General features: G+C 45.7%; 1 protein-coding gene across 1 annotated transcript in view; it reads right to left on the bottom strand.

Annotated features, from left to right (window-relative positions):
- Positions 1 to 4,726: 4,726 nt before the first annotated feature.
- Positions 4,727 to 16,764, bottom strand: part of ANTXRL (ANTXR like) — a 54,926-nt gene continuing 42,888 nt past the window's right edge. The window contains exon 18 of the mRNA XM_081911924.1: positions 4,727 to 6,437. Coding sequence (XP_081768050.1) covers positions 6,210 to 6,437 — 228 coding nt within the window. The 3' untranslated portion in view covers positions 4,727 to 6,209. The remainder of the gene's footprint in view (positions 6,438 to 16,764) is intronic.

Here is a 16,764-nt window from a genome sequence, read left to right as displayed (position 1 = left end):
CCAGGGGTGGGGTTTTGCCTTACAGTGACTCAGAGTCAGACCGAGGCTTGGAGCACCCAAGGGAATCAGTCCAGCTGGGACAAATGGGACAGCAAGACAGTGGTACCTTGGGTTACTGGCGCTTCAGGTTACAGACTCCGCTAACCCAGAAATAGTACCTCGGGTTAAGAACTTTGCTTCAGGATGAGAATTGTGCTCTGGCGACCAGGCAGAGGCCGTTTAGGGCTTTAAAGATGAGATGAGAATCGTGCTCTGGCGACGCGGCAGCAGCAGGAGGCTCCATTAGCTAAAGTGGTACCTCAGGTTAAGAACAGTTTCAAGTTACGTACGGAGCTCCGGAACGAATTAAGTTCTTAACCCGAGGTACCACTGTAATAATAATAATAATAATAATAATAATAATAATAATAATAATAATAATAATACTTTATTATTTATACCCTACCACCTGGCTGGGTTACCCCAGTTGCTCTGGGTGGCTCCCAACAGAACACTAAAAACAGAACAAAACATCAACCATTAAAAACTTCCCTAAACAGGGCTGCCTTCAGATGTCTTCTAAAAGTCAGATAGTTCTTTACTCCCTTGGTGTCTGACAGGAGGGCGTTCCACAGGGCTGGCGCCACTACCAAGAAGGCCCTCTGCCTGGTTTTCTGTAAGCTCACTTCTCGCAGGGAGGGAACCGCCAGAAGGCCATCAGAGCTGGACCTCAGTGTCCGGGCTGAGCGAAGGGGGTGGAGATGCTTCTTCAGTTACACTGGGCCGAGGCCGTTTAGGGCTTTAAAGGTCAGCACCAACACTTTGAATTGTGCTCGGAAATGTACTGGGAGCCAGTGAAGATCCTTTAGGACCTGTGTTATATGATCTCAGCAGCCACTCCCAGTCACCAGTCTAGCTGCCGCATTCTGGATTAGTTGTAGTTTCCGGGTCACCTTCAGAGGCAGACCCACATAGAGTTCTTTGCAGTAGTCCAAGCGGGAGATAACTGGAGCATGCACCACTCTGGCGAGAGAGTTCGCAGGCAGGTAGGGTCTCAGCCAGCATACCAGTTGGAGCTGGTAGACACCTACCCTGGACACAGAATTGACCTGCGCCTCCATGGACAGCTGTGAGTCCAGAATGCAAGCAAAGGAGAGCGAAACAGGAGGAACATGAAGCACTCAATAGAAGTCATGTTGCTGTTTTTTGGACAACTATCCAGGAGGGTAATCAAAGGCTCCTAACTTCCACGTGTCCTGCTTTTCCTGGGACAGTCCCGGAATTACAGAAGCCGTCTCGGTTTATTATTTGACCCCGGAATGTCCTGATTTTCCTTTTTCCTCTTTTCCACATAATGGTAAAGGTAAAGGGACCCCTGACCATTAGGTCCAGTTACGGATGACTCTGGGGTTGCGGCACTCATCTTGCTTTATTGGCCGAGGGAGCCGGCGTACAGCTTCCGGGTCATGTGGCCAGCATGACTAAGCTGCTTCTGGCGAACCAGAGCAGCACACGGAAACACCGTATACCTTCCCGCTGGAGTGGTACCTATTTATCTACTTGCACTTTGACGTGCTTTTGAACTGCTAGGTTGGCAGGAGCTGGGACCGAGCAACGGGAGCTCACCCCGTCGCGGGGATTCGAACCACCGACCTTCTGATCGGCAAGGCCTAGGCTCAGTGGTTTAGACCACAGCGCCACCCACGTCCTGCCCTAGGTCCATAAATTACCATATATAGCATATATTCAACACACACAAAAGCAGCAATTCATCGCTGACGAAGGACAGCTGGACATATAAAGGGCCCCATTCCCGTCAGTAGCTTAGGCCCTCATCAAACCTAAATCTGGCCCTGGTAAAACTTAATATTTTGTGGTCATAAGGCCTACTTCTTCGTCGGCTCATCTCCGTCGGCTCATCAGTAGCAGCTATGACAGTGAAGCAGTCAGGCCCTATTGTAACATTTCTGCATGTGCCTTTATTCGTGCACAGGCCTAGACCAGGGAGTCCAGTTTGAAGCACTGCACATCTGACGCAGCTGGCTTTTGCCTTATTTTGCTCAGACCGGGAATAGCATTTAGTTCAGCGTTAACGAAGTGTGAGGTACTGTGGAGCTGCACTTTGCTGGCCATCGCTAATGAGATTTCTTATCCGTCTCAGAAGTTCTTCACTTGTCAACCCCAACATGGAGTCATCAACTGCAGGAGTCACTTCCGTGAGCTCCTTTTTCCATTCATTTGGCTTCATCTCGATTTATTAGAAGCTCAAGTGTGCATTCCTCTTTTAATTATAGCATCTCGTATCATGTTGACTTTGTGGTCCTTACTGTAAGATACGCTGGTGTGGTTGCCACCTCCACCTAGTGGCCAAAAGGCAAATGTGTTCCTTGAGAAAAAATGGAATTACAGTGGTACCTCAGGTTACATACACTTCAGGTTACATACGCTTCAGGTTACACACTCCGCTAACCTAGAAATAGTGCTTCAGGTTAAGAACTTTGCTTCAGGATAAGAACAGAAATCGTGCTCCGGTGGCGCAGCAGCAGCAGCAGCAGCAGCAGGAGGCCCCATTAGCTGAAGTGGTGCTTCAGGCTAATAACAGTTTCAGGTTAAGTACGGACCTCTGGAACAAATTAAGTACTTAACCCGAGGTACCACTGTACTATACAGTCATACCTCAGGTTGAATGCGCTTCAGGTTGAGCGCTTACAGGTTGCGCTCCGCGGCAACCCGGAAGTAACAGAGCACATTACTTCCGAGTTTTGCCGCTTGTGCATACACACTCAAAATGTCATCACACGCATGCGCGGAAGCGCAAAACGCAACCTGTGCACGTGCCGTCGTGTTTTACTTTCTGTGCAGGATACGAACGGGGCTCCGGAACGGATCTCGTTCGCATCCTGAGATACCACTGTACAGTCATACTTCGGGTTACAACCGCTTCAGGTTGCATTTTTTCGGGTTGCAGACTGTCGAAACCCGGAAGTACCGGAACAGGTTGCTTTTGGGTTTCGGCGATCGCGCATGTGCAGAAGCACTAAATTGTGCTTTGTGCCTGTGCGGAAGCGCCGAATTGCAACCTGTGTGTGCACGGACGTGGGTTGCGAACGAGCATCGCGCACCGATCACGTTTGCAACCCGAGCGTCCACTGTACTGTGTTTTGAGGCCTGTGCTTTTTTAGGGGTGCACGCCAGACTGAAAAGTGTATAACACAAATTAATAAACTAAACCAGGTATTGGATTGTTCAGCATCTTTATGACGAAGGAATTGAGGGGATGCTCATCCAATTTGCAGTTGATACCAAACTGGGAGGAGTAGCTGATGCCGCAGCAGACAGAACCAGGATTCAATATGACCTTCCACAGATTGGATTACTGGGGCCAAACTAACCAAAGGAATTTCAGTAGGGACAAATCTCAGGTTGTGCACTTTTGCAGGAATAACTGGCTGCACAAATACAAGATGGGGGATACCTGGCTCACTAGCAGTACGTGTGAAAAGGATCTAGGGGTCTTGGTGGACCGCAAGCTTAACGTGAGTCAACAGGGCGATGCAGCAGCCAAAAATAGCATCAACAGAAGTGTCCAGATCAATAGGTAAAGGGGACCATTAGGTCCAGTCGTGGCCGACTCTAGGGTTGCGGAGCTCATCTCACTTTATTGGCCGAGGGAGCCGGCATACAGCTTCCGGTTCATGTGGCCAGCATGACTAAGCCGCTTCTGGTGAACCAGAGCAGCGCATGGAAACACCGTTTACCTTCCCGCTGGAGCGGTACCTATTTATCTACTTGCACTTTGATGTGCTTTTGAACTGCTAGGTGGGCAGGAGCAGGGACTGAGCGATGGGAGCTCACCCCGTCGCGGGGATTCGAACCGCTGACCTTCTGATTGGCAAGTCCTAGGCTCTGTGGTTTAACCCACAGCACCACCTGTGTCCCTGTCCAGATCAATAGTCCCACTCTATTCTGCCTTGGTCAGACCATATCTGGAATACTGTGTCTAATTCCCCCCCTCTCTTTGTGTGTGTTTGTGTGTGAGAGAGAGAGAAAGAAAGAGAGAGAGAGAGAGAGAGAGAGAGAGAGAGAGAGAGAGAGAGAGAAAGAAAGAAAGAAAGAAAGAAAGAAAGAAAGAAAGAAAGAAAGAAAGAAAGAAAGAAAGAAAGAAAGAAAGAAAGAAAGAAAGAAAGAGTTCTAGCTCTCAAGTGCCTGGGCCTCCCTCTTGGTTACTGACAGTAGACAGTCCGACCTGCCACTAACCGTTGGTGTGAAAGGAAAGGAAATAATTCTTGGTTTGTTCAGTATCAATTTTTGTGGCTGCAGGAACGACAGAGACTTGGAGAGGGATAGTTTGACTCAGCAATGAGAAAGAGAGAGAGAGAGGTTTTGGCAAGACCTCAGTCCAGGGCTATTTTTAAGCTCAGTTGGTTCCAAGGTCACTTCCTCCACCATCTGTAATTGCTGGTTTTGTGTGCATGTTAAGAATTTGTGTGCACATTGCAAACTCTGCATTGTTTTGTTCAAGACACCGAGCGAGAGAGAAGCAGCGGCTGAAGAAGCCTGGAAAAAGCATTTAGCAAATCAGGCAACTGTGAATTAAGGAACAGGGCAAGGTGGCCAGAACAGACAACTCTCCCCCTTATTTATCTAACAAATCCCAACCCCCCCCCCCGTAAACAAACTCAGTAACAACAATAGGAACGCAGGTAGAAAGTCAGAATTATCTTCTTCTTAATTCACCAAGACCATCTGTAGCTAATTTAGCAGTTTTATTGCTATTTTAAAATCCATGAGAAGTACATAAAAGTTTGGATTATGAAATATTTTTTGCTACATAGCTTTCATCGCCACATACTTACCCTTGCAGATGTTGCTAACGAGATGTGCACAATGCACAAATCTTACACAAGTATAACATTGGAAGCACTTCGTTACTTACAGAAAGTTGTATACAAGATGGACCAGTGGACAGCATTCAATGACCTGCTCTGATACATACCCTATTTAAATTCTCAAGACGCTACACAGCCAAACGCCATCTTTTTACTTTCTCAAAACCCTTCACCAGGCCACAACTGCAACGCGTATGCCTTTTTTTTTTAAAAAAAAGGCCATGTGTATAATCCTCCTCTTTTATTTTGTTATCGCTGTATCTTTTACAGTTTTGTTGCGCGTGCCCAAATCCCTGGCCCTCTTGGTGCTATTAATACTTTGCATAGATTTGCAGGATTCAATTGGATGAAGCTCTTAAAAACGCAGAAAAAGTACCAATGTTTCCCCCCCTAGCCCAGCTCAAAGCTGGAGAGTCATTTGATAACAGCACATGCAGCACGATCGCACCTGAACTGATAATTGTGTGGCGCCTTTGACGCACATTTGCCTGCAGTACTATTTAATAAGTTATTTTGACTGTCCAGCAGTAAAGTAGAAGGTGTACCATCTCTTCCACATCTATCTTTTTTTTCTATGTATGGAAGCAGAACAGTTTTATCAGTGAATAAAAAACAGGAACGATACTATATTGGAAAGGAGACGCCCAGCTGAATTTATCAGAAGACTGGCGCCCATCGACGAAGGATGCAATGCATAATACAGCGGAAGTCTAACAGAAGTTGGTTTATGTGCACAATGACCCCCCCCCCACCGTACCCTGCAAGAGTTGCTGCCTGGTAGTTGCTGCCCCATCAACTGTGAGGTGCAAAGAAATGGGAGACTTGGGAAGCTTCCCGAATCCAAAATGAGCAAATGTTTAAGACACCGCCGCAATATGAAGTCATTACTTTAGTCGGCTTAAAATTAGCAGGACCTTCCCAGCGGCATTGAAAGAACCCGAGACAATGGGGGGGAGGGAGGGGGAAATTTACAGAATTTAGCTTCCACTTAATCGGAGCAGTACTATTATGGATGGCAAAATTATTTGCGGGGAAACCTAACCCCATTCATCAGCGCAGGCTATTTCCATCTGGCTAACGACTTATAAAACATAACGAGGGTATGTGTGTGTGAACCATTAATGCATAATCTATTATCACTCGCTGCCTGGATATTCTTCTTTTGTCAAATACCCAGCAGTTCCCAAGATTCAATCATGGAATGTTTATACGGCATAAATATACTCGACAGTACCAAAGGACGCCTGGCATTTTGTTCTCTTTTTTTTGCTGACCAGCAACAAACTCTTGATTATAAAGGAAGACTGGATATGCTCTGCTCCCATCTTGGTTCCCCACGCTTCAAGCCAGAAGCTGAGGCGGAGGGCGGGATGGAGGGGGCCCTGGTGGGCACCTCGAAGGGGGAGGCGCGGGAGGAAGCTGCCTGCAGGGAGGGGGCTGAATTGGCGCTGGAGAAGATGGGCTTCTTGGAGCGTTGTTGAGGGTGTGGTGTTCTCTTGGCTGCTGAGGTGCGCTGTACGAGATGACCGTCCCGTCTGATTTCACCCGGGTGAAATTTATGCATCGTCCCTGTAGAAGCAAACAAAGGGAAGGTTATTCTTTCCAAGTACCGACATAATTCTTTCCGCTATTTTTTAGTAATACAGTGGTACCTTGGTTTTCAACCTTAATCCGTTCTGGAAGCCGGTTCCAAAACCAAAGCGTTCCAAAGCCAAGGCGCGTTTTCCCACAGAGAGTAATGCAAAATGGATTAATCTGTTCCAGACTTTTAAAAGCAACCCCTAAAACGGCAGTTTAACATGGATTTTACTATCTAACAAGACCACTGATCCACAAAATGAAAGCAATAATCAATGTACTGCAGTCACACAATCAATCAATCAATCAGTAGCTGAACTGGGTTTCACACAGTCACAAAAACAAAAGAGGCGCAAAAATAAAAACGCAGAATAAATAGCAAAAACAGACAGACCTCAGCGTAACACTCAAAATGGAAGCATAACACTCAAATCGGAAGTGTGGCACTCAGATTGGAAGTGTGGCACTCAAAACGGAGCATGTTCAGCTTCCAAAAAATGTTTGCAAACCGGAACACTTACTTCTGGGTTTGCAGTGTTTGGGTTCCAAGTTGTTTGAGTACCAAGGCGTTTGAGAACCAAGGTACCACTGTAATCAATTAATTGGTTACAGCGCTATCAATACAGAACTACCAATGCACTGTGCTAACTACCGTAGATTCTGGCGTATAAGATGACTTTTTAACCCCAGAAAAGAGGTTAAAAAGTCAGGGGTCATATTATACACCAGGTATGGGCGGCGCGGACCCCCCCCCCCACTGCTGCGGTGGCTCTGAAGCCGCAGCAGCGGGCAGCGGGCTCCGCGCCGGGCAGCTTTCTCCTGGCGCAGAGCTGCCCAGCGTATTAGGCGACTGGGCTTATAAGATGAACCCCCAAATTGCAGCTGCCAATTTGGGGGGTCGTCTAATATGCCCAGTCGCCTAATACGCTGGAATCTACGGTAATTGCCCCTTTCCTTGGGATATATGAATCCAGGGGGAGCCACATCCGCAACTAACAGCCTAATCAAAAGATTAGGCTCATGTCTCATAGACCTGTTAAGTTGGCACTGTGAGGCCTTTATGGCAGATATGCCGATGCCAGCATACAGGGCAGGATCCACAAGTCATCTGCCAAGTCCTGGCAAACCCTAAGTAACTATGAAGCCTGCATTTTACATAGTCCGTTACTTCTGAATGACTGAGCAGCTGTGGCGGCTTTCAGGCAAAAACATGCTGCTGTGAACCTGTGGCTCTTGGCTGGTAGCTGTGGAAACTGCTCCCATAAGTCAAAATAACCCCAGAGGCTAGTGTGGTATTTGGGCTCCAGGTACGCCTGATGTTTTCTGGGTCTGCAGGCTTGTGGTGCATGGTAATCTGAAATCCACCAAGCGGCCATTCCGTCTCAGCCGCCTGACCTCAAAACAGGAGCACTTTTTACTTTTGAGAATTAACTTGGTTGATGCTACATGGGATGGAGTGGGGCGGAATCACACCCATTTCATTTTTACTTCAAACTCTTGAACTCCACAGTGAAATAATACTCCAACTGCTTTGCCTAGGCAAACTCGGCCCTCCAGATGTTTTGGGACTACAACTCCCATGATCCCTAGCTAACAGGACTAGTGGTCAGGGATGATGGGAACTGTAGTCCCAAAACATCTGGAGGGCCGAATTTGCCTATGCCTGCTCTAGTAGAATGGATTGTACTGGGTTACAGCATATGTGTAAGAGAGGGGTGTGTGAGAGGGATTCCATTTTAAAAGGCAGAGACAAAGACACATCAGTCGTGTTACAGATTGCTCTGCAATTAACAAAATGCTTCTCAATCTTTGCTAATGCCTGGATTATTATTATTTCAAAGCTTAGAAGCACTGCTGCCTGATGCTAGCTTTTGCCTTCTGCCTCTTTCGCTGCATCAAATATATTCATAGTCCATAATCAAAGGGAATCCTGTAGAATGATCACTTTGCATTACTTTCACTTCAATTAAACTGATGGGCAACGTCAAACTATTGCCAGTTCCTGCCACACCACTTGATTTGTCGGACAGATGGGTAATTTAAAGGCCAAGTGCTGCGTTTGTCTCGGAAAATAAAGCTGGACTGGAACGTCTGACACAAAACCGGCCCGGTCATCAACAGATCTAGTGTGACATTTCCTTGCAAAATATCGCAGGCGTCTCCCCTCGTTTTGTACTGTGGTGCTCAAAGGAGATGAGACTTCAAGAAATCAAGATGAATGTCAGCCTTGTATTACTACAAGGGTGAAAGATAGCAGCAAATAATTAATAATTCTTTTAATTTCGATGCCAGCCTGCATTCACCAGAACAGTATGGGGTTTTGGGGCCTGTACTCATATAAGCATTGAGCAAGCCCAATTGAATTTATTTCAGAATAGTCATGCATAGAAATGTGCTCCTAGTTGCACAATGTAAAGGTAAGCCAGCGCTGTCATTCTTTTTACAAGAATGGCAAATCCCAGCAGGGATAAGTCAATTTTAAAGCCACCATATGAAAAACCCTTTAGACTGCAATGGCGCTTTATCCTGCGCTGGTTCAGCATAATCTGTTCTTGATCTCTTTCTTCTGTAAAAGCAGCCTGAGGAGTGCTGGCTTTGCTTAGCAAAGGGAAAATTTGGCCAAGGTGGACTATTGAAAAGAGACTTGTATAGCATAACTGGCAGAGGCACTCAGCTTCAAAACAGGAAGTCCCCTCCTCAACAGACACTGCCCTCTGTATTTGACACATTGCCCGAGGCCAAAATAAAAATCACAGCGAAGAAATGAAGCCAGCCACCTTCACAGGCACATCTTGCTAGGGATGCGCAACAGGGCCTTCTTAGTGATGGCTGCTCCCAGGTTTTGAATCTCATTTCCTAGAGAAGCTAGACTAGCTTCTTCATTGTCCTTCCACTGACAGATGAATAGTTATTTTAACTCTGTGGGGAACTGACTGCTTTTTAGCTAATGGGGCCTCCTGCTGCTGCCGCGCCACTGGAGCACGATTTCTGTTCTCATCCTGAAGCAAAGTTCTTAACCTGGAGCACTATTTCTGGGTTAGCGGAGTCTGTAACCTGAAGTGTATGTAACCTGAAGCGTATGTAACCTGAGGTACCACTGTATAGGATGATGATTGATTACTATGCATTATACACATTTCTTATTATTATGCAAATTCGTTATACAAATCCCATAACTAATAATAATTTTAGTAGGAAAGGTAAAAGGACCCCTGACAGTTAAGTCCAGTCACGAATGACTCTGGGGTTGCGGCGCTCATCGCGCTTTACAGGCCAAGGGAGCCGGCGTTTGTCCGCAGACAGTTTTTCCAGGTCATGTGGCCAGCATGACGAAGCCGCTTCTGGCTAAATCAGAGCAGCACACGGAAATGCCGTTTACCTTCCCGCCAGAGTGGTACCTAGTTATCTACTTGCACTTTTTGGCATGCTCTCAAACTGCTAGGTTGGCAGGAGCAGGGACCGAGCAACGGGAGCTCACCCCATCGCAGGGATTTGAACCGCCGACCTTCCGATCGACAAGCCCAAGAGGCTCAGTGGTTTAAACCACAGCACCACCCGCGTCCAATTTTAGTAGTACATTGCCTTAATTCCATAGACAGTTTAATTGCTTTTTAACAGTAACATTAATTACATGCTTTTTAAAAGCTATGTGTGGTTTTATCTGTATTTTTGAAATATCTTAAAAAATAAAAACATTGTCCAGTAGCACCTTAGAAACCAACTACGTTTGTTCTTGGTATGAGCTTTTGTGCATATGAAAGCTCATACCATGAACAAACTTACAGTCATACCTTGGGTTACGAACGCTGCGGGTTGCGCCTTTTCGGGTTGCAGACTGCGCTGAACCCAGAAGTACCGGAACGGGTTACCTCCAGGTTTCGGCGCTCGCGCATGTGCAAAAACACCGAATGATGTCATGCGAGTGTGCAGACATGGAACTTCAGGCTGCGAAGGCTGCGGGTTGCGAACGTGCCTCCCGCATGGATCACGTTCGCAACCTGAGGTATGACTGTAGTTGGTCTCTAAGGTGCTATTGGACATTTTAAAAATTTTTTATATCTATTTCTACTGCAGCAGACCAACACGGCTACCTACCTGAATTTTAAATATCTGTGAGATGCCTGGTTCTGCAGAAAAGGTGAGATATGAATAAATAAAAAAAGAGAAAACAATAACTGGAAGCTTTTCCAGTCAAAATGGAACTAGGGTGGTCACACGAGGCCCGTCACGTGTGTGTGTGTGTGTATATATATATATATACACACATATATACACACACATATATATATGTACCCGTGAAAATCTACGAAAGCATATATATATATATATATATATATGAAAAAGACAGGGCTTGTCTGTAAAGATTTGTCGGCTCGATCTCAGGAATGCCACTTTGCAGCAGTAACATTTAGAGCAGCTTACTGAATGGATACCTTGCCAACAAAGGTCCGTATAGTTAAAGCTATGGTTTTCCCAGTAGTGATGTATGGAAGTGAGAGCTGGACCATAAAGAAGGCTGATCGCGGAAGAATTGATGCTTTTGAATTATGGTGCTGGAGGAGACTCTTGAGAGTCCCATGGACTGCAAGAAGATCAGACCTATCCATTCTGAAGGAAATCAGCCCTGAGTGCTCACTGGAAGGACAGATTGTGAAGCTGAGGCTCCAATACTTTGGCCACCTCATGAGAAGAGAAGACTCCCTGGAAAGATGGGAAAGTTGGGAAAGATGGAGGGCACAAGGAGAAGGGGACGACAGAGGACGAGATGGTTGGACAGCGTTCTCGAAGCTACAAACAAACTGTGGGAGGCAGTGGAAGACAGAAGTGCCTGGCGTGCTCTGGTCCAGGGGTCACGAAGAGTCGGACACGACTAAACAGCAACAACAACTGAATGGATGCCCGTCTCCGCATTTTTCAGTTTCTGTGCCCTGAACTGCGAGGCCTCTGGTTTAGAATTACTTCACACTGCCCGTCTCTGTAGGAACTTGCTGAGGAGACGCTGCTTCGGACGCAAGCAACATGCGCCTCTCTGCTCTAAGTTAGTAGCCCCGGGCACTTGGCAAACACATCTCATATCTGTCAACTGATGATACCAACACAATGAAGTCCGGGAGGTTATTCTTTCTGATGGGCAGGTCCTTGCTGGGTGGGCTCTGTCTGGCTTGCGGTGTCAGCAAAGCAGAAAAGAAGGGGCTGAGATTTATTGTTAAGATAGACGGACTTGGAATAAAGTTGATCACTGGCAATTCATGTTAACTAGATTGCCAGTATCGGAGGTTGCGCTTTAAGGAAATTGATGCTTGCTAAAAGCCGCTCTGTTTGGCCATGGGCTGGCTGTCACGGCCGATTAAAAAACCTCCCTTGCTTCCCATGGTATTTTACTGATTATCATAAAGAGCAGAGCTGGAAATTAGGAAGCCACTGGCGCAGTTGGTCACTTAATGTATGCCTGGGTTAACTCACACCAGTTTGCAGCTTGCAAGAAACAAAGCCTTGGGTTTAGAAAACAGTTTTTGCCTCAGTGTTAATCAAAAGGGAGATTTAAACAGCTGCAACTTAAAAGACGGTAGTGTGTTTTTCAGTCATGCCTGCTTTCTCTAACCCAACTCTTCACAGCTGAAAAGCTAGAAAAAATAACAGTTTCTATAACTGGGCTTCTGCTAAATGGTAAGTGCATTTATGCAGTACGATTTACTACAGGAAACAAAAAATGGGAGTGCTTTTATAGATCTATAATTAACCAAATCTTTCCCCACATGCGCACAATCAACTGACATTTGCGCTGAAAAAAGGCAGTTGCTTCACATATTTAATAAAACATTTTAAAATGCTAATCCACACATCCCTGAAAACTATTTTTTGTTAAATTATTTTATAAGCTGGACTGTCTCAGAGGATCAGATACTCCAATTATTCAGGTCACAGAAACGGTGAGCCTCGGAACATGAATTATTAGCATCAAACTGGGTGATGGGGTTTTTGCGGAAGTTTGTCCTCAGCTCAGTACTGTCCATATTTTTTGTCAAAAACGCCATACAGCTTCAGGTATTAAAAATAGTTTTCTAGTAATATTTCTGAAATCTATCGGCATGGATGATTCAAGTGACTGAAAGATTTTGCTTAGACTGACTTAGAGAACCCGCTGGGGAGGAATGGGCCTGGGAGAGAGCGTGCTGAACTGATCCTGGCTCTTCCTGGCGGTTCTCAGGGGGGTAGAGATGGAAGGAGAGTCTATGCTGTGCCACAAGGTTCATTTTTTTTTTTTTTTTTTTGCCACCCATGCAATTTGAAACTGCTGGGTAAAATCATTAGGACGGTTTGGGCTGAGAAGTCATCTTTGGTATGGTACACCAGTGGTTCTCAAACTTTGTTCTCTGGGCCATAAAAATTTGCTCGCACCACACCAAATTTTTTCCTGATTAGAAATACAGTGGTACCTCGGGTTACATAAGCTTCAGGTTACACACACTTCAGGTTACAGACTCCGCTAACCCAGAAATAGTGCTTCAGGTTAAGAACTTTGCTTCAGGATGAGAACAGAAATCGTGCTCCGGCGGCGTGGCAGCAGCAGGAGGCCCCATTAGCTAGTGGTGCTTCAGGTTAAGAACAGTTTCAGGTTAAGAACGGACCTCAGGAACGAATTAAGTACTTAACGTGAGGTACCACTGTACATCGGAAAACACAACTAGGATTGTCCTCCATATTACTTGATACTCTTGCTCTCATTTTGAAAATATGTCTATATCAGGGGTAGGCAACCTAAGGCCCGGGGGCCAGATGCGGCCCAATCACCTTCTCAATCCGCGGACGGTCCGGGAATCAGCGTGTTTTTACACGAGGAGAATGTGTCCTTTTATTTCAAATGCATCTCTGGGTTGTTTGTGGGGCATAAGAATACGTTCATCTCCCCCCCCCAAAAAATATAGTCCAGCCCCCCACATGGTTTGAGGGACGGTGGACCAGCCCACGGCTGAAAAAGGTTGCTGACCCCTGGTCTATATTCTGCAAATTTTTTTAAAAAAATTGTCACTGTACTATACTACACTGAAATGTTTAAATGTTTCTTTGATTGTCCTTGAATCTTCTCACCATCCTCTCCTTCCACACTGGGTGGGGTTTCATCCTTACATGAAAAAAACAACAATGCCTTGCTTGAAGCAGCAGAGAATATACTTGAAAACTCGAGGGGTATGGGGCATAAGAGGCAGATTTTCAGCTGTGTTGCAAGCCCATGTGCTCTTTGGCAAATCACTCAAAGCCAATTCATTTACGACCAGCAAATGATCTGCTTTTTCATTGCAGGGGGGGGGGGGACTAGATGGCTCTAGGGGTCCCTTCTAACTCTACAATTCCATGATTCATCACCCATGAAACACTTCCCTTCATTCTGGGCAAGGAACCAAACAATGCCTGGCCAAAGCATAGAACGCTCCGGATTCTTGAGCACCCAAAACACAGATCCTATTAGACCGGCCTTCGCCAAAAACTTAGTGATGTATGGAAGTGAGAGCTGGACCATAAAGAAGGCTGATTGCCAAAGAATTGATGCTTTTGGATTATGGTGCTGGAGGAGACTCTTGAGAGTCCCATGGACTGCAAGAAGATTAAACCTCTCCATTCTTAAGGAAATCAGCCCTGAGTGCTCACTGGAAGGACAGATCGTGAAGCTGAGGCTCCAATACTTTGGCCACCTCATGAGAAGAGATGACTCCCTGGGAAAGACCCTGATGTTGGGAAAGATGGAGGGCACAAGGAGAAGGGGACGACAGAGGATGAGATGGTTGGACAGTGTTCTCAAAGCTACCAGCATGAGTTTGACCAAACTGCGGGAGGCAGTGGAAGACAGGAGTGCCTGGTATGCTCTGGTCCAGGGGGTCACGAAGAGTCAGACATGACTAAATAACTAAACAGCAGCAACAACAATGCCAAAAACTGATTTGTTGACTGCAGTCATCTAGCTATTATACTTCTGGGCCCAATTGCTTTATATCATTGAAGTGCTCTACCCCTAGACTAGGACACCCAGAAATCACGGTCAGCGAACATCAGGAAACATTAAGACAGTGTCACTGATTTTAAGCATATGCGTCAAGCTGGGAGGCAGACAAGTCACTTGTCATGGCAACAAAAGTCTAGTCTAGGAAGCACTGAAAGAGAGCAATGAGGCTATGCAAAGCTCTCCCCAGCGAATTATCTATTATATCCAGAATGTTGTCATTTTCAAAAACAGCAGGAGACACTCGCGGGATCAGAAACCCCGCAGGAACTGCGCGGCGGTAACAGGGAAACAAGCTGGTCACATGTGACTCACAAACTCATGGAGAATTAGATAAATTCACAGATTTATTCTACAGATATTAGCCATGACTCTCAATCAGATACTGGGGTCAAGCAGAGGGGAAAGGATATGGGCTTTGTGCCTTCTTTTCTCAGAGCTCAACGAAATGATGTGCCCTTTGCGCAAGTGACGATTTTACCTGGATGGCTTTTGAAAATAAAAAGCACGCACCCATTAAATTAGCTAAAATGTATAAAGTTAGCAATAAATGTTGGAAATGCAAAGAAAAAGAGGGAACATTTTATCATATGTGGCGGGAATGTAAAAAGGTGAAAAACTTCTGGGAGATGATATATAATGAGATGAAAAAAATGTTGAAATATACATTTATTAAGAAACCAGAAGCATTTTTACTTGGCATTGTAGGAGATGATATAAACAGAAAGGATTGTAAGTTGTTTTTATATGCAATGACGGCAGCGAGAATATTATTGGCACAAAAATGGAAGCAAGAAGAATTACCGACAAAAGAAGAATGGAGGATGAAATTGATGGACTATGCAGAATTGAATAAACTAACCGGAAGAATTCGAAACCTGCGGGACCAGAGATTCACAGAAGACTGGTGTAAATTTACGGATTATTTGAAAAGTAATTGTGATGACCAGATTACGTTTGTAGGTTTGCAAGAAGTTTTGTGAGGTAAATTATTTGAATTATTGCAAAAATGGTTAAAGAGGTGGATTGTGAGTTAAGATAATTAAAGGCAATAGGAATTTAAGAAATGGAGAAGAAATGATAAAAATGGTGGATCATCAGAGGTGCTGATGGAAGTCCAAAAAGATTGTATAAGATGTGAAGTTCTGTGGAATGTATAATAATTGGCATGCTGAAATTAATAAAAATTATATATATATAAAAATAAAAATAAAAAGCACATGCTAGGCCTTGACCTGGAATGCTACAGTGCTATGTGAATATGGACCTTGAACTTGTTTGCCCCTCCACTGCGCTCCCACCTGCTCCTTCTATTTTCTTTTAAAAGCCATCTTCAAATATCTAAAGGGCTGTCCCATGGAAGATGGAGCAAGCTCGTTTTCTCCTGCTTTGGAGTTACAATGGCTCCAAGTTACAAGGAAGGGGATTCCGACTAAACGACAGGAAGACCTTTCTGGTGGTAAGAGCTGTTCGAGAGTGGAACAGTCTCCCTCAGAAGATGGTGGACTCTCCTTCCTTGGAAGGTTTTTAAGCAAAGGTTGTTAACTACAGCAATTTAATTCACTTAAATTGTAAACGCTTGTACGTATTAGGTAAAGGGAACCCAACCGTTAGGTCCAGTCAATGGCCGACTCTGGGGTTGTGGCGCTCATCTCACTTTATTGGTATACAGTTTGGATGGCCATCTGCCATGGATGCTTCAGTTGAGATTTCTGCATTGCAGGGGGTTGGACTAGATGACGCCCAGGGTCTTTTCCAACCCTACAATTCTATTATTCCATTATTTATTCATTCACCCAACTGCTAGCAGTCGTATAAATGGAATCTCCTCCATTTGCCCCGCAAAGCCCTCAAAGGCTGTTGTAATCCAGATGCCAGGCTAGAGGGGTCATTGGTCTCATCTATCAGGATTCCTCTTGCGTTCCTAAACAGGAACATAGCCTGGCAATATGGTTAGCGAAGGGAGGAGCACATAACATTGGGCAGTAATTCCCCCTCAGCTCCAGCCCTCCTCTGTTGTCGCTTCTTGAATACCAGTTCACTTTTCCTAATTGTGGGACCAGTTCTGATCATAGCTGTCAACCGTCCCTTATTTGGCGGGAAACTCCCTTATCCCAGCGCCGTGTCCCGCTGCTGTCCCGGATTGATGATGTCCCTTAAATTTCCCGGGTTTCATGCTCGTCCGGCTTGGGAGGGAAGCAGTGGCTCGGGGTCCTCCGCCGTGAGAGAGCGCACGAGCTGCCGCATCTCCATCTCTCCCTTTTCCCCCTCAGGGGCACGTTGTGAGGAGACGGGTGGCGGCGGGCGGGCAGGCAGCCCCTC

Source organism: Podarcis melisellensis, assembly GCF_964234715.1.
Source record: "Podarcis melisellensis genome assembly, chromosome: 5".
In the NCBI taxonomy this organism is placed as follows: domain Eukaryota; kingdom Metazoa; phylum Chordata; class Lepidosauria; order Squamata; family Lacertidae; genus Podarcis; species Podarcis melisellensis.
Note: the sequence above shows the minus strand (reverse complement) of the source record. Positions and strands in the feature narration are given on the sequence as shown.